Source organism: Lampris incognitus, chromosome 14, assembly GCF_029633865.1.
Source record: "Lampris incognitus isolate fLamInc1 chromosome 14, fLamInc1.hap2, whole genome shotgun sequence".
Classification (NCBI taxonomy): Eukaryota; Metazoa; Chordata; class Actinopteri; order Lampriformes; family Lampridae; genus Lampris; species Lampris incognitus.
In genome coordinates, this window is record NC_079224.1 from 28,929,093 (window position 1) to 28,948,184 (window position 19,092).

General features: G+C 47.8%; 1 protein-coding gene across 1 annotated transcript in view; it reads left to right on the top strand.

Annotated features, from left to right (window-relative positions):
* The first annotated feature begins 53 nt into the window (after positions 1–53).
* Positions 54–19,092, top strand: part of kirrel1b (kirre like nephrin family adhesion molecule 1b) — a 91,955-nt gene continuing 72,916 nt past the window's right edge. The window contains exon 1 of the mRNA XM_056293302.1: positions 54–264. Coding sequence (XP_056149277.1) covers positions 219–264 — 46 coding nt within the window. The 5' untranslated portion in view covers positions 54–218. The remainder of the gene's footprint in view (positions 265–19,092) is intronic.

Below are 19,092 nucleotides of genomic sequence, written 5' to 3' on the forward strand. Positions count from 1 at the left end.
AGAGGAAAAAGTGATGACAGATTTTATGCACTGAAAGAGAGAGAAGAAACCCGATCGCCGAGGTGACGCCGAGGTGAATCTTTTAATGATTCACAGAGGATTATAAATTTGCCGGCGACCAAAAACTCCGTCGGGAGGGATTGATGGTGTCTTCTCGGGAAAGAAGTAGTCTAACGGACCGAGCCGAGGGGACGAGTTTGAATGCGCTCGGCTGAATCATGCTGAGATTGTGGATCATAACTTTGGCGATCACTTTGAACAGAGGTGAGAGGTGTTAAGACTTTCTGTCCGCCGACACTAATCAGCGCTGTGCCTTTACCGCTACACACCGTGAAAATACAACGGCAAAAGTTTCTTTTATGGCTGACTCGTTTTTTTTCCCCTTTTCCCTAAATTCGAGCGTGCGTGCGTGCGTGCGTGTGCGTGCGTGCGTGTGTGGTATATTTTTACAGATCTGTGCTCTGCAGCTCAACGTTGCAGCCTGTGCATATACAGGCATCTGGGGGAAAGATTCAGTGTATTCGGGGTCTCGCTGGGTTGTGAGTAAGACAGTCAGTCTAGACAAGCAGCATTGCATTTGTGTATCATCGGTTACACGGCTGTGTGCTTTTGTGAAGAATAGAGAGGTAGGGACAGTGAGAGTGAGAGAGAGAGAGAGAGAGAGCGGGAGAGAGAGGGAATAAGAGGTTATGCAGAGCATCTGTAAACTATATTGGTCTGACATGACCTTTGTGATGCATGAACGGATTTGGTTCACACAAGCACACGCAGTGTGGCCCAGCACCGCGGGCCAGAAACTGTTACACACACATTACTCACTGCGCACAACGCGCCAGCAAGGCGTGATTGATGAGGCGAGGATCCGGCGCTTACGCGCAGGCAGTGGGAAAAGTCTGGTCGTCGGGCTTTAACGTGAGTCACGTTGGATCAATTTCCACCACGCAAACGCAATAATACCAAAGTACACACGGGCGCGTATAGAACATGTTGGGTATTGTAGTCCATTAGTTTATACTTTTTATTGATCACTTGATAGATGACCGATGGTCCGCCGTGCCAAAAGTCGCTCTACTGCCGCGGCGATGTCAGCGCGGACAGTCAGGCGCGGCGGCAGCCCGAGAGACAGCGGTGATTAATGGTGGCGGCATGGGGCTCCGCTCCCGGAGCGGTACAGGGGTGGTGGTGGTGTCAGGTGGTGCGGGGTGGGGGGGTATATATGCTGGAGGGGAGGACCTGTTTGAGACGGTCCTTCGTCCACACTTTACCGTAGCCTTTGCGGCTGGGTTGTTCCTCTCTCACGGTCCGCTAGCATGTGTAGTTTGGGCTACCTGGTCCCCGGTTCCACGGGCCACCGACTCAACACCCGGCTGACGATAATCCGGGCGGACAAAAACGAGGAGTCCACTCCCAGCCCTGACGGTGGCTTAAGCACATGGTGTTGACGAAACTAGTCTAAAACAACATAGAAAAGAACCGAGGGGGGCAGGGGGGCAGGGATAGTATGCCACACAACTGAATATAGTGTGAATTTCCAGCTAAATCAGAATCCAATAATGTGAATGGAAAAAGCATCATGCAGTAGCCTGAGCCTATCACAGCCTGGATCCAGCTGTCCGGGGTTTACCTTCCTTGCCCCTGTCTCCCCACAGTGCTGTGCACGTCGAGTGGTGCATTTGAATAGCACGCAGCTAATTTGCAAAGGTTGAACTACTGTATGTTTTCAGCTGAGCGGTGTGCTTGGCTGCATAATAGAGGTATAAGTCCCCGTGTGGTAGACCACACAGTTAAGGACCTCTGTAATTACTATGCAGCTCTGCGAGCAAGCACGCGCGCGCGCGTGTGTGTGTGTGTGTGTGTGTGTGTGTGTGTGTGTGTGTGTGTGTGTGTGTGTGTGTAGCTTTCTGGCGGTATGATCTGGTCTCAGGGTTTCTACATTAGGTCTGGCCAAAAGCTAGAAGGCTTCTTTTTTTCTTGGGGTGGATTCTTGAATGGCACTTTTGAATGGACTCAAACAGCTTTGCAGCCTGATCATGCAAGCAAAGCAAGTCTTGCGCTGCAAGCGCCTGTCCTTTCTGTCTCTCGTTCTCTCTGTCCATCCCTCTCACTCTTTTTTCATGCATACGCATACGTGTACACACACACACACACACACACACACACACACACACACGACCGCACATGTCCTCTGCCTGTGTCTTCCTCACCCCATCTCCCTCGCTCCTTTTCCGCCACGAGAAGAATGGAGCGAGAGGCGGATGGGAAGAGACAGGCCAAACGACAGAAGGATGAGTGAGGATAGAGAGAGCAAGAGAATGTGTGTGTGTGTGTGGGGGGGTAGTCTTAATCTGTTTACAAGAGTGGATGTTAGAGGGTAAACAGCAGCAGGCTGGGGGGGCTGGTGAAATGCCGAGGCAGAGCCACGGCCAATTTGTCTGGGGCCTAAACGGTCAAAGGTAGGCCTCTTCAGAGCATCTCAGCACTTAGGGGTCATTCATGTTTTTGTTTGGCTCACCACACTAAAACAACTCTTTCCAAAGTGGGGTCTGGTGGCCCCCTACAGGTCCTCGAAAGAGTCCTCCGTAAGATGGGGCGATTCGGATTTCTTTTTGGTTTCGTTTGTTTTTATTATTTTCATATTTGGGGAAACATATAAGAAGGAAAATGCAGAGGGTTCACTCACTCCTCGACATCTCGCAGCGTGTGAAGTGGAAGCAGTTTTGCGAACGGTTTGCTTTTGCAGCCCAACAGTATACTGAGTCACTACACTGTGGGACGGCCTTCCTCGGCACGCAGTCTCATCAGGTGGTTGTGTGGGACCTAGCCTCATCCGTAACTGTTCAAAGGACCTTGATATGGAAAAGAAATTGGCAGCATTTGATGTGATATACTCCACAGCTGCAGTGTTACGGTACTTTTTACAGTACAACCTTTCACCAGTACGCAATTTCTGATGTAGCTGTTCCTCACACAGCCGAGCTAAGGTCAGCGGCTTCATCAGAAGCCTGACCTGGCTGCCAAAGAAGAGAAAAGTAGGGGTTTATCATAGATAGATAGATAGATAGATAGATAGATAGATAGATAGATAGATAGATAGATAGATAGATAGATAGATAGATAGATAGATAGATGAATGGCTAGATAGATGGATGGACTGATGGATGGACAGAAGGACAGATACACCGATAAACACAGAAAGATACAGACAGACAGACAGATAGGTAGATCGATCAATCGATAGATGATGAATGGCTAGATAGATAGATGGATGGATGGACTGATGGATGGACGGAAGGACAGATACACTGATAAACAGAAAGATAGACACACAGACAGACACACAGACAGACAGACAGACAGACAGACAGATAGATAGATAGATAGATAGATAGATAGATAGATAGATAGATAGATAGATAGATAGATAGATAGATAGAGAGATAGAGAGATAGATAGATAGAGAGATAGGCCAGTGCCAAAGTAGACTCAAAGCAGACTCATTTTAATGTAAACTGCTGCATCACAAAACTCCCGTCTCACCGTGTCTGTACAAAATGCCACGCGGGCATGCACACAAAGTGGCTGCCATCATGTGATGTGTCGGGAGAATGCAGAAGCTGTCCAATAGTTTGTGAAGACCAGACAGAGAATCACGAGACAGAGAAAGCGATCAGACAAGTAAACTTAACTCTGAGCTTATGTGATTTATTAGTCCCTGTGACATTTGCCACCACTGCCTTGTGATGCAAGTTATCCTTAACATAAGAGGTCTAGTATAGTCTAGGCTACACACAACACTACAAGTCTTTTATTTGTGCGAGGCGTAAATATAAGCTAGATAGGAGTGCCACCTACATGTGTTTGGTCCAAACAATCCATTCAGGAAGGGGGGACACCGTGAACAGGTTGCCACTCAATCGCCCGTTACATTCACACACACACCATTCACATCCGAGACTCCAGTCCACCTAACATGCATGTCTATGGCCTGCAGGAGGACCTCATGCAAACAGTGTGCAAACGCCACATTGGTGGCCTGGGATCAGACTACTGCTTCACAGAGGCGGCATTAAGATAAAGCGGTGCCCGCAAAGTAAACCCCCATATTAAAATCCAAACCCTGTCCCTACAACATGGAGGAAACATGAACTGCTGTGCATTGTCAGTTCATCTCTTGACGATCTTCTCTCTGCTCTGCTGTTTCTGGGCTCCTTTAGCTAGACCCGCTTCTGGCACTGGACTTTAAATCCCAGGGACGATTTCCATTTGGACGTCTTTGAATAAGATAGCCTTTTTTTCACCTCTTTCAAATGCACCCCCCCTTCTCCCCAATTGTACCTGTCCAATTACCCCACTCTTCCAAGCCGTCCCGGTCCACATGCCTCCTCCGATACATGTGGACTCGCCAGCCGCTTCTTTTCACCTGACAGTGAGGAGTTTCGCCAGGGGGATGTAGCGTGCGGGAGGACCATGCTATTCCCCCCAGTTCCCCCTCCCCCCCGAACATGCACCCCGACCCACCAGAGGAGGCGCTAGTGCAGCAACCAGGACACATACCCACATCCGGCTTCCCACCCGCAGACACGGCCAATCGTGTCTGTCGGGATGCCCGACCAAGCCGGAGGTAACACGGGGATTCGAACCAGCGACCCCCGTGTTGGTAGGCAACGAAATAGACCGCTACGCTACCCGGGCGCCATCTCAGACGTCTTTTTCCCCCACTTGAATAGCGTATACACCACTTGACCATATGGACCTGACATTGACAGAGTGGACCCACATTTAAACATTCCCCAGGTCAGGAGGCTTCCATCCACACCCCATGAAGTGAAGGTAGGTCCCCCAGCTTGGTTGTTCATCCCAAGTTTAAATAAACACACACACACACACACACACACACACACACACACACACACACACACACACACACACACACACACACACACACACACACACACAGGATTTATGAAGAGGAATTCACGTTCACAATATCTAAATGCTCTGCATATTCTGCACTTGACATGAGATTGCACCTCGCAGTGCCGAGATGCCAGGCGTTTCCTGCACGGATCGGCCCATTCATCCACCCTTCCACTATCTGAACCGCTTATCCTGCTCTCAGGGTCGCGGCGATGCTGGGGCCCCAGTCCTTGGCAAACGCCAGTGCCTTGCTCTGCCCGTTGACTAACACAGAAGCAACTGGCCGATTGAATATGTGTCTTAAATTTGAGATAAAAAAAGAAAGAAAAGAAAAGAAAAGAGAAGAGAAGAGTGCGCTGGACAGCAATGAAAATGCATTCAAAAATGGCCCGGCAGCCCTTAATAACGGCTAAAATTCGAACATTGGAGTAAAGTGTGTGTGGGCCTTATTCAGCCCAACCCCCCCTCCCCTCCTCCCCCTCCCCCTCCCCCTGGTACCTGACAGCTTTGATATCTTTATGGCCCGGGACCCATAATCCGCAGTGACAAGGAACAGCAATTAAAAAAAAAGAACGCCCACAATTAGCCGCCGCTGAATTCGCCGTACCCCGATAATCTACTAATCCACCGAATAACGACAGCAGCAAATTTGCCCTTGCCGTGCGTGGGGGCGGTTGCTTAGGGGCATGTGGGAGTAAAAAAACAAACAAAACAAAACAACAACAAACAACAGAAACGGAGGATTTATGCAGATTGCAGGGACGTGCGTTGGCTGGTATTAGGAATGACACACGTCAATCTGGGCTTTCTGTCTGCCTGAATTGGTTGAGGGTGGGAGTGGGGTGGATGGTGGTGGTGGAGGTGGTGGTGGTGGGGGTTACATGAGGACAAGAAGAGTGTGGGAGAAGTGAGGCGAAAGTAGAGGAGCCTGGAGGAGGGAGGGCGATAGATAACAAGAGCGGGGGAGGAGGGCAAGAGGAGTATGGTGGAGGTAGAGGGTCTGAGGAGGGGGGAGGGAAGAGAGCGAGGACGTGAGAAGCAGACGGTGGAGAGGTGGAGATAGAGAAGGAGACACATCAGAGAATGGGGCAGGAGAAGCATGGAGAGGAGGAGGAGGAGGTGGAGGAGACGTGGGCTGTAGAGAGATTTATGTACGGAGAAGTTTGAAGATGGTGGGAACTTTAGGGGATTAGGGGATGGGGGGAGGGGAGGGGAGGGGGGGTCATCCAGGCCTGTTATTGATGTTGGTATTAGGGGAGGGTGCAGACTGTAGTATTCAAGCCATTTCCAGCACATTTCGTGGCCATTACAGCGAACACTCAACACAAAGTCCACCGAGGAGAGAAATAAGAAACCAAGCTAACCGCTCTCGAAGGGGAATCTTTTTAAAAGACTGCCGACATCACGCACGGCCTCGGCAAAGACGCTTCTTTTTTTCTCCTTTTCTTTTTTAATAAGGAACAAATGTTGACCTAAAAGACTGAGAAATCAAATAAGCGAAGTTTGGTAGGTAGGTGGTTTGTCTCTGCCTCTCTCACTCGCTCGCTTGCTCTCTCTCTCTGTCTCTCTCTCTGTCTCTCTCTCTGTCTCTCTCTCGCTCACACACACACTATTGCCTATTGCTCATTTTCTCTGTCTCTCTGTCTCTCTCACACTATTGCTCGTTTTCTCTGTCTCCCGCTCTCTCTCTCTCTATCTCTCTGTCTCCGAGAGTCTCAAGTGTTTGTGAGAGGAAGAACAACTGAATGGGCCTCCCACATGAAATCCATTCAGGGCCGTCTTGTGAAATAAAAACGAGAAATGGTCCGGCGTGTTGAATTAAATCAATCTGATCCGTTACAAGATCACTATCACAGGTCTTCCCTTTTTCTTTGTCGTGGCTTCTGCATGCTGCAAGGTAGCTCTCTGTGTGTGTGTGTGTGTGTGTGTGTGTGTGTGTGTGTGTGTGTGTGTGTGTGTGAATGCTTCCTTGTCTGGGCCTCTGCCTCTGCTGTCTGTATTGCCTTTCTTGTCTGTCTGCGTGCCTGTTTGTGTGTCCTTCTGTTTTCCGTGTATACTACGTGTGCAGTGCATGTGTGCATGCGTGCTCGCTTGTCTGGGCGTCTGCATGTCTGTCTCGTCTGCCTGTGTGCCTGTCGGTCTGTCCCTGTCTCTCGGCATTTCATCCTGTCTGTGTGTGTTCACGTTTGCTCAAGGTGTGTTTGATGCATGTGCGCGCTGGGTCGATCCCTGTCACAGTTAAAACTGCAGTCATGATGTCACAGCCATCCCAGTGCATGTGTGTGACACAACTGAAAACAGGACAGATTCGAGACAAAACCCCACAGTATAGCTTTCCAATCCTGATTTGGCATCAAGCTGGCGGTTGCTTTGAACCGGTAAAGCAACATGATATACACAAAACACGCCATGCTACAAAATCACATTCCTGCACAAAACCCAAAATATAACACAAAACTGCACAATATAGCACAACAGTAAACATGATCTCCCAATAGGATTTCTCACAATGCCATGAAATATTACAAAATAGTACACAATACCACACAACACTGCACACAATGCTACATAATACTAAAGGAGAATCAGCCCACAGCAGTACAACACAAAGACAAAAAAACATCAAAAAACTACAAGAACACACATATCCAAACTAACACATTTATTTAAACTAAATAAATTTGCACTGTCCAAGGGAACGAACGCCAGCCAGGAGGACTGTCGGAACTGCTGGTCTGCATGGCTAGCAGCTAGCTTAACCCGCCCTGCTTCTGCATCCTGTCAGACCGCCCTCGGTGTTTCCTTCTCCGACACAGCTCCAGGCAGGGGCCGTGGTCCCTGGGCCCACCGGATGAAGCAGACCAAGCTCTCCCAGCCGATCCAGCGCCAGCTCTCCCAGCCAGACACACCTCCCTGCACTCCACACGACGACATCAAAACCACCACAGTCAACGCCAGATGAGGCCGCTGCCACAGCGCCCTCGGTGCTACCGGAATTGCCGGTCTGCATGGGCTAGCAGTTAGCTTAGCCTGCCCCGCTTCCACGTCCTGTCAGACCTCCTCGGGCACAGCTCTGGGCCGTGGTTCCTGGGCCCACAGGATGCAGCAGACCAAGCTCTACCAGCCGATCCAGCGCCAGCTATCCCAGCCATCAAACGAAGACACAACTTAAGACGCAGGCGTCGACAAAGACACTGCATGGACGGTACTGGGTGAGGCCGCTGCAGACGTGAATCCGCGCCGCCATCTCCCCACACCGGAAGTGGACGTTTTTTCAATAGAACATTAGAACACAATAATACCACACAACACCACACAACACTGCTTTTCAATGTGATGCACTATACTGTACTATGGTACAGTATAGTGCTAAAAACAGTATTCGTTCCTCACGTTAATGTTATTCCTAATAACAGTATTAACTCTTACTATTTCTTGTGTTGTGTGTAAAGTCAGTCTTTCTTAACGGGTTTTTTTTCCATTTCCCTCAGAAGTCGTCCACACACTATAGACCCCAGCATCCACTGGCTCCTCTTCCACTTACTTCAGTATTTAGAGCCAGCTGGTTTCCTCTGAGTTCCCTTCAAACTTATTTCCCTTATCGAAAATTGAATTTGTGTAACCAACCAATTTCAGCGCGTAGCATAGCTGAGGTTTTTGAAGTCTCAATGTATAAATATTTTTTCTTTCTTCCTTTTTTTTTCTTTTTTCATTTTGGGCTCTCGCTCCCATCTTTTTAAACCATAACCATAGGGAAACGATGCATCGATTTAAAGACAGAGATGGACGTCGAGATTATAGATGATGAAACCCGGCATCCATCCCATGCGCTCTCTCCGTCGGTATCTCTGTCCCCGTTTTACAACCGTCCGCCTCTCCCCGCTCATGTTATAATGTAAGTCGATTACAATCAGTAACCGATAAGACCCTGGGCTCCGGGAGGCGAGGCCGAGAGAGGGGGCGCCTCAGCAGGTTGGAGGGGAAGGAGGGTGGTGGCCTGGGAGACGGAGGGTGGGGGGTGGGGGGGTGTTTGGTGTTGGTGTGACACTATCTACCCCGATGACAGCAGATGTGACCGGGTGCGCGGAGATAAGGCGATGTTTCTTTGTGGTGGAAAGGGGGGGGGGGCACAGTGACGTAGTGACGTCATGCTGCTTGTCTTTCAGACTCCTGCTGGTAAATAAAGTTGTGCTGTTACGGAGGGGGATTATGTCACCGAGAGATTTGTCATTGTTCTGGCATAGGAGATTTGGCTGGAAGTGTTTTGTGCATGGATGACTCCGCAGCTTTTTGAGAGACGCGCCTCGCGGCAATGTATGATGCATGTGTTCATTTGTGGTTCTGGGACGGTGCCAGGGAGGCTGTACTACGAGCGCTTGTGTATGTGTGACAGAGACTGAGTGAGACTAGGACGGAGGCACCAGGAGAGGGGAGAGAAAGACACAGAGAGGGGAGCGAGTGGAAGAGAGAGAGAGAGACAAAGAGAGGGCAATTACAGGCTTGAATATCTCTTTGTGTCTGTAGTTGTACGTATATGTGTGCAACCCCACATTAAATGGCGAAGGCCAAGGGGAAATAAACGAGTAGGCATACTTGTGACGGAAGCAAAGCAAGCTAGAGAGAGAGAGAGAGAGAGAGGGAGAGAGAGAGAGAGAGAGAGAGAGAGATGGAGGTTGGGGGGTGAGCAAGATGGGGGAAGCGAGAGAGGGAGCAAAAGTGTGTGTGGGTGTTAGAGCGAGCGAGATAATTTCTTAGCTCTTCTTTTAAATAAGTCTGTTTCTATAGCAACCATCTAACCAGCGGCGGGAGAGATGGAGAGGGGAAAGTGGGGGGTGCACCGGAGAGAGAGAGAGAGCGAGAGAGAGGGAGGGAGAGAGAGAGGGAGAGGGGGTTACTATAGCAACGGGCAAAGAGGGAGAAAAGGGACTTACAGAAACTTTGGAAAAAATGCATATAGAAAGAATAAGAGCCAGGCAGCGTAAGTTTGAACATGAAGTGGGTAGGAGGCAGGAGTGAGTGTAGGGTTAACAGGCGGAGAGTGAGGTATTGTGCTGGCGAGCCCCGTTAAGAGAAAACAGCTGGCAGAGAGGAAAGTGTCAGGAGCGGAATAAATGAAATGGTGGCACCGGAATGACTGTCTGTTCTCAGGTTTTGCCACCATCACCTCATGGAAGGGTAAGGGGGAGCAAAAGAGAAGAGGGGAGGGGGGGATTGGGGATTGGGGATCCCATAATTCACAGGAAGGCCACACTTCCAGCCATACAGTTGGTCAGCTTTGACCCAAATTGCAGCCTGACACAGGAAAGCGTTTCAGCTTTATTTTCAGAGGTTACAAATATTTGCATGCAAACCTTTACAAGCCTACCACATAACATGGGAGGAAGATATAAAATACTTTTCAATACATCTTTTTTTCAAGGGGGGGGGGGAGTTAAAATAATGTGAGAGTTTCACATGAAACTGAGCTCCATCAGCAACATCACATATACTGCTCTTTTGTGAAGCGCATAGATAACATCTCAGACGCCCCCCCCCCATCTAAACAGTAAGAGTAAAGTCAATCTTTTATTGAAAAGCCGGAGTGGGCTGAAATTAATGGGGTTTAAATCAAAAGGTTTTGGGAATGATATTTCCTGCCTATTCCCCACACAATTACTTAATCCCTTGTAATTAGTGCCCAAGTGTTAGAGTAGGAATATGAATTTTCTTCTCTCTCTCTCTCTCTCTCTCTCTCTCTCTCTCTCTCTCTCTCTCTCTCTCTCTCTCTCTCTCTCTCTCTCTGGCTTTCTCCTGCCCCTTTTAAGTAAGAGAATAATTTTGTGTGGGGGGGGGTGCACTAAGACTGTTTTTACAGAGTGTAATGCTTTGTGTTATCTCATAAACATTCACAGAGTCAGCCCAATAACAGCATATAGAATAGAAGAAGTGAAGGAGGTTTACAATATGTAGCTACGGAGTCAAAATGTAGGTGTGGGGTGTAATGAATCTGCAAGGCTGACCTGGGTTTGTGATCAACGATTAATCATGATAAAATGTAAATGGGATTCAGTTTTAATGCATTTTATCTTTTTTTTTACTCTAAAAAGAAGATTATGCTAGCATCCTCCATGGGTAAATGAGTTCACAGCAGCAGACAATATAGTATACGTTGTCATTACATCTCAGCCTGGGCCTTTGCAGACCAGCTGTCCATTTGCAGCCAGACATTAGCTGCAAATGTTTTACACTGTTAGGAAATAGCCAAGTTCGGCGTAGTTGCAAGCCAGATAGCCAACAGCCATCTGCCACAATTAGCTATTGGGCCTAGCCGTGGCTAGTTTTCTCACAGCTTCTTAACTATTAACTGCTAGTTCTTCGCCCCATTTCCCATTTCCTGCTCTGTGTTCTCTCAATGACAATGAGCTCATTGAGACCCTGCTGTCGCTACTGGCTTGCGGTGTAAAATCGTCACGGCTGTGTTTGGTGGCTCTCTTGGCAGCGACAGTCCCTGTACTCAGCGGCACATTCAGGTCAAGCAACTTGACTCGTTTCGTCACATTCTGCCACTAGCCTTTCTGCTTTTACAATGCTCTGATTAAGCAGTACAATAGTGGCAAATCTGCTGGCATGTTTGCCGAAGAATAATTACAAGCCTCTGATAAGCGTTTTGGGGAACTTTCCCAGCTAGAGCGTTTTCATTGGGGCTTTATGTCTGTCGAACGTGATGATTCTCTTTGCTGACTTGGCTCAGCCACAGTCTTGGAAACCAGCCTTGTCTCACACACATGATAAGACAACAGATTGTCTTGTATGCCGTCCAACCAAGAATAACGCTCCGAGCTATCATAATTTGCACCATCCATTAGGATTTCTGTCTAACAACAGGCATTTCTCATCGTTGAGATAAAACTTTCCTTGCTGGCGAGGACACTGGGTATCTCAGACACTTAGCATCATAAATGGCATGTAGGAGACACAAATTGCCCCCATAGACGTGGGCAACATCGCATTCATGCAGGCAAAGACACAGCCAAATAGGCCTAGCACCCATCAACTTGAAAATGGCTGAGATACAGAGAAAGGGAGAGAGGGAAGGAGAGCAGGAAGGAGGGGTAGAGGAGTGTGTGTGATTGGGGGGATGCAGTGATATGAGAAATGAGGCTCCCCACTTTCTTTATGTGGGTCTTTGTATGTTTTCCTCTGCCTCTTTTTCTCTCTTTCTCCCATCATCCGCCTGTTGATGGGGATGGCATGCTTCCTCTATCACTCTACTCTTATCCTCCCCGTTTCTCTCTCTGTCTTTCTCCTTCACTCACTCATCTCAGTGTTGCCATGGCGACACGTCACACTCTTTTCTCTCTCCCTCTTGCCGCTTGCTACCTGTTCCACTTGTTGTTCTGTCTCACTGCCACTCTGGGCAACTGTCTGCCTGTTTATCTGTCTGTCTGTCACAGTGTCTGTCTGTCTACTGGTCTATTTATCTGTCTGTCTTTCTACTGGTCTATTTATCTGTCTGTTTGTCACACTGTCTGTCTATCTACAGGTCTGTTTATCTGTCTGTCTGTCACACTGTCTGTCTGTCTACTGGTCTATTTATCTGTCTGTCTGTCTACTGGTCTATTTATCTGTCTGTTTGTCACACTGTCTGTCTACTGGTCCGTTTGTCTTCCCTACCGGTCTGTTTGTCCTGTCTGTCGGTTTGCCGGTCTGTTGTCTGTCAGTCTATCAGTATGTTTATCTGTCTTTCTGCCCGTCTGTCTGTGTTGGTGCCAGTACTTCATTCTGTCCTTCTGTCTTTGTGTTCTTCTCTCTATCTGTCTCTCCCTGTTGGTTCGTCTTCCTGTCTGTCACCCTTGTGTGTTTATCTACATGAACGTCTTTGTGTCTGCATCCATCTGACTGTCCGTCTGTATGTCTATCTGTCTCTTTCCTTTTCCTCAGTCGCTGCTCTGTTCATATTTGCTCTCTTTCATTGTTTCTGTCTCACTCTTGCTCTCTTTCACTCTGCCCCCCTCCTCCCCGTCTGACTGGCCTGGCCTGTCCGGCCACCAGGCTTTTCACCTCTAATCCTTCCTCTCCTCTTTCTGCTCTACTGCTCTGCTCCGCCCCCCCCAGTCCCCCCGTCCCCCATCACCATCCCACAGTCCCCTTGAAATCTGCTCTACCCCCCTTTTTTCCATAGTCGTTTGTTTGTTCCCACATCAAAACAGTATCTACTGAATGTCACACGAAACATCCGAACAACCGCTCACACAACGAAAGCGGGGTGGTGGTGGTGGTTGTGGGGGGGCGGTGGGGTGGTGGTGGTGGAGGGGGGGATTTAGGTAATTTTCGCAGACGGCAGCTGTTGCTATGGTGACAGAACTTTTGGATTTTCGGGGAGAGCGGGGAGAGCGAAGGGATGAATAGAGGGATCGACGGAGAGAGACAGAAAATGGTTAAGGATGGAAGGAGGGGGAAAGGATAAAGGGAGTGAAAGCTGTGTCTTTTGGACCTCCACGGCACATTCAGTCCCTGCTTTCCTCTGCCTTGCACTTGGAGTTGAACTGCAAACGCTGCACAAACAAATTGGGGGAAAAAAAGAAAAAAACAGATCAGCTCATGTCTGTCATTTATTACTTCCAAAACATGCAGTCACGTCTGTATGTCAGTCGCACTTATGGACTTAATTTTTATTGGGAGGCACTTTCTCCATCCCATTTGCCTTTTACAGTTTCCGACTATTTTATTTCTCTACGCTTTTATCTTTTCATGTCTTCTTTGAAAATGTATTTTTCATCTCATTCTGTACAAATTAACTTGTATTGCCTTATACAAGGAAACAGCCCCCCCCCCCCACCATGCCGAAGATCTTTACCCTTACCCTTACAAAGTACCCTCATTTGTAGTAACTTTGAGCTATGAATGGGTTTTTTTATGTGAGCAAATCATTGGTTTCCTCATTTCTGGACAAAACCACCCTTGCACTTGCTAATGCATTTGGAAAAACCACTTCATTATAATGCACATTTGAATATTCATATGAGGCTGGCAGGGGGGAGATGAAGGTGGTGGTGGTGGTGGGTGTGCTGGAGGCTTTGGTAATGGCGTGGAGCAGTGGAATTAGCAGCGAAACCGCTATTGATTCAAGCTGTGAGGACTGGAATATGAAAACATGGCGGGTGGGGGGGGGGGGGCTGAGCGAAACGGCTGAAGACCTTATCAATGAACTTGGGGAATGAAAGAGACCGAGGGCGAATGAGTGAGACGGGGGGGGGGGAATTATCAGTGGACGGAGAATTGAATTAGAAAAAGAATGGATGAGAAATAAAGGAGATTATAACACTGAAAGAAAGAAAGAAAAGAAAGAAAGAACGAAAGAAAGAAAGAAAGAAAGAAAGAAAGAAAGAAAGAAAGAAAGAAAGAAAGAAAGAAAGAAAGAAAGAAAAGAAAGAAAAAAGAAAGAAAGAAAGACACAAAGGACATGCAAGGAGAGAGAGAAGGGGACAGAGACATTTTCAGTGAGCCAACTAATGAAAAACCCCGAAGAGCGAAGGAAACATGAAGGGCACTGAAATAAAGAAAAAGGAAAGAAAACGCACTCACATACAAATAAACAAATGGGGAATGGCCACGGTGATATGCTGAGAGGTCAGGGGGTCGTGGGCATGGGTCAGTCGTTTCGGGGGAGCATGGCACTTCAGCCCGGAGTCACCATGCTACAGTTAGCCCTCCACCCACGGATGCAGTGAGTTGTTGATGGGCGGACTAATTTGACAAATGTCAAAGTTTACGTTTCATTACAGAAGGTGGTGGTGGGGGCTGGCAAGAACATATATATATATATATATATATATATATATATATATATATATATATATATATATATATATATATATATATATATGAGAGCGAGAGAGAGAGAGAGAGAGCGAGAGAGGGAGGGAGGGAGGAAAGAAAGACAGAGAAGAGGAAAAGCGAGGGAGGCAGGGGAGAGGAGGAAATGCCATGCATTCCATTAGTGGCCAGAGAAAACCACAGAGAGAGAGAAGAGAGAAGAGAGAGAGAGAGAGAGAGTAGAGAGAGAGAGAGAGAGAGAGAGAGAGAGAGAGAGAGAGAGAGGAGAGAGAGAGAGAGAGAGAGAGAGAGATGAGGAGGAGAGAGAGAGAGAGAGAGAGAGAGAAAGAGGAGGGGGGTATAGGAGCTAGAGAACGAGGGAGAGAGAAACGAAAAATGAAAGAGAAACACAGGAAACGAAGGAGGGGGAGGAGGAGAAGTTAAGGAGGATAGAAGAGGAGTGATGGCGCGGGGGGGGGGGATTAAGTCCCCGTACATAAAGGCAGAATGAGAGAGAAGGGTTTATAAGCAAAGGAATGAAGTGCACGATTCATCACTGCCTGAACTGCCAGTCCTGACCTTTGAAAATGGAGTTAATGTTAGACACGGCGGCACTTAACATTCCGCCGGCCTCAACGTTTGTTCTTAAGTTGTCAATGCAGCGCCTCGCGTCATGCGTTTACTCTCCACACCGCGGCGCTCTGTCGCTTCGGGATCACGGGGGTCGACGCGTCCCTTTTGTCACGCCCTCAGAACGAACGTGCCGCGTTCAACGTGCCGCGCGCATTTGTTTCGCCTTTCCTCGCGACAGGAAGTTAGCAACAACACGCTTACGAAAAACGGAAAAGAAAAAAAGCGCTCGCTGTCGTTTTGTGTAGAAGTGTAACGGGACACAAACGCGTTGCGTTGCGAACCGTACCGCGCAGATATGTGTTCAGCACGACTCCCTTTTAAGGCTGTAGATTCACGTTTAGCTTTACGCTCAAGACGCTTAGTATGGCGGATGCGCGTGTCAGGGATGGCTTTAAAATGAAGACAAGGCTTTAGTGAACCTCAGCGTCATTGCACAGAGCAGCAAGGAGCACAAGCCCTCAAAGCCACCGTGCAGCCAACGCATTAAACAAGTCGTGGCACAAACTGAACCCTAAACCGAACTCTAACCCCAACCCTAAAAACCGTGGCGCTCATTCGATGAGAGATGGCAACGCAAATCTCAAAAACGAGTCGACAGAAGAAAAACGATATTTAAGAGCTGGGTCCACTACTTGGTATTTAGCAGATATTGGATCCCTGTTATAAAGAGGACATTTGCTGTTAGACATGCTAATTTGCTGCCGGCAGGTGAAAAGAAAAGGTCAGCTGGCTTCGTATCGGAGGACGCACGCGGGGGTCTACGGCCTCCCCATCCATCGTGGAAAGGTGAGACCATATGAGACCAGGAAATTGGACGTGTCAAACTGGTACGAAACGGGGAGAAGTTGAAAACCCAAAAAACAAAAGACCTGCTAAATTGTGTTTGCAGCAAAATAGATTGCATGTGTAACAACATCCTTCTGTTGTGAGTGATCAACTGAGCATAATATTGCGAATGACTAGCCATGCTAATTTGAGAAATTTTGCATATTTGCTGTTGCTTTCAACCATGAAAAGCCTGACAAAATAGAGCCCTCCCCCTCCCCTCCACTGGAATTAGACGTGGTTATGACAGAGAGTCAAACAAACACCTCTCTGCGATGCGGCAGGGTAATATTACCGTTTCCAAAAGTAAAATTATATGGGATATGTTGGAGGAGAGGGTCAGTGCCATAGGGAAAAGAAAAAGAAAGAGGGATGAAAGAAGAAGATAAAAGGAGATTTAAAAAAAAAATAAAGCAAAGAACCCAAGACAGAAAACTGGAGAAGGGCCTTTTCTTTGCAGTTCTCTTATTAAGACGATCAATATTGGTAACTCTCAGCAGTTCTGCCCACATTTCCACACGTACAAACCTTAAAGGATAATTACACAACCTGGGTCCTTTCTCCCTTGCTTTTGCACAGTAAGACGCCGTTGCAAAGTCGTGTTCAAAATCTCATCAGTGAAGCCGGTGAGTAAAACGACTCCATAACTGATATGCACGATGACAAAGACGACGAAAAAAAAAGACCCAGGTTATAAAATAATGCAATTATCCTTTATAAAGAGTAGGGCCAGCGGATGATGACTTGGTGGCCATGATATTGTTATGTCAAAATGGATCTAGAGCGTTGTGTAATAGCCGACAATGTGATCCTAAAGGACGCTCTTCATGCATCCCGAGAACAGTCATGTGTTAGATTAAGTACAGCAAGTTTGGTTGCTTTTAATGAACCACTCTAATAGAGAACCTAACCTTCAGTTTAACCGTAGGCCGTAACCTCATTAAACGACGTTGCATTAAAATGATAATACTTTCATTTACATGTACTTGTCCTGCTTGTGCCATAGCTTGGAATTAATATATGGCACCCCCCCCCCAGCAAAACCATTTCATATTCTTTCTTTTTGCCTCAACACTTTCTCCCCCCCCCCCCACACACACACACAAGGAGAAAGAGGACGTTTTCTCTGTTTTTAGCCAACCAATAATTTCCAAGTAGGAATGATGCCAAGATAAATCAGTGTGAAGCTTTAAAAAAAAGGAGCCTTAAACATAACATACGACGTTTGGCTGGAATGCTGTGATCCGGAGCGCTTCAAGTAACACCAGTCTGTGGGGTTTCTTTTAGACCCGGTGGTCCCGTGTGAGGGAATCAAGACATTTAAGGCGGAAACATGCCTCTGCATAGGTACACGGAAAAGTCTCAGCGAAGCTGCACAGAGAAAAGGTTTCTGGGTAACCAAGGCTCGCGAAAACTTGCAGAGACCCATATGTATGTTCATGCCTCCAACATGTCGGTAACATGGCGCGCGTGTCGGCCGACACGTTGTACCAACGCTGATTGGCCAAGCGGGGACGCACATCCAACAGGGTGGTATGAACACGTTATATCCGTCCTGCGCTGTAGCCATCGCTTTATGAGAATTGCAATACATTTCTTTACGCAGATGATGTACAGTCTATAAATATTGTAGCGAATTCGGGGGGCAGTCCGGGAACCGCCACAGCCGGGACGCGAACCCGTGGCTGCACACCGCAAGCGACAACGTTAACCAGTCGACTAAAGGGTCCGACCCCTTAGTCAAGGACCAATGTGACTACTTATCCATGCACATTACAATATACAGTATACACCTGGACGTTTATCCAGTAATTTTTCTGTTTCCAGGTTTTTTTTATTCTTTATTTTTTGGTCTATGCCTGCATACCTTAGTTCTGTATACACGATAAAAAAAAAACCTCCACAATCTGCACAAGTATGAACGCAAACACCTTTGGGCACATCGGTGCATCAATGTACATACGCAGATGTTCTTCGCAAACATGCGGTTGTTTGAGTTGATATCACGCTTACATACACTGTGACTGGGGACGGAGCAAGTGGACCCGGCAGCATGACGTACCTGCCCATCATCACACCTCACACTGATTCTTCCACTGTCAGTCAGGATGTATCATGGCTCTTCACTGTGCCACCGTTGGCAATACACAGACCGAGTATCCCTATGGGCCCCCAGAGGCCGGGAAGAGCTGATTTGTATCATTGTTTGTTTTGTTGGGGAGAGATTAAAGAGGGGGGGCTCATCTTGATTCTGTAAACATGGTTCTGATTGAAGCGGGGCACTCATTGAGGTTAGTAAAAGAAGGCAGTAATTTGAGATTCATATAAGTGTGTGTGTGTGTGTGTGTGTGTGTGTGTGTCGGGGATGGGGTGGCTGTGCAGTGGGACTGCGTAGGTGTTAGACGAAAGGTGCACTGAAGGTGTTTTGTGAAATGAGATGAACACGTGGAGCGCAAACACGTAACAGCGAGCAACAGAGCAAAGAGCCGCCGTGCGCGCGCGCACAAATTGGACGGTCACATGTGTGTCTATGACTTTGTTTTCTTCTGTTGTCCTAATCTCTCTCCCTCTATCTACTTCTTCTTCTTTGATTTTGACATGCACACACACACACACACACACACACACACACACACACACACACACACACACTACTACTACTACTAGTCCGTCTCCCTCTGTGTCGCTCTCTCTCTCTCTCTCTCCCAATGTCTGTGTATGAGGTTGGCTCGAGGTACTCCTCTCCTGACAGTTCTGTGTCCGTAAGCATCCCTTTACCATCCTTTCCTTTCCTCCTCTCCTCTCCTCTCCTCTCCTCTCTTCTTTTCTCCTCAACTCTCTTTTACATTATGTAATAAAAACTTCGTTGTTCTGTCCCCCAACTAGGTGTGTGCGCGCACACGCGCGCGCGGACATAGTCAA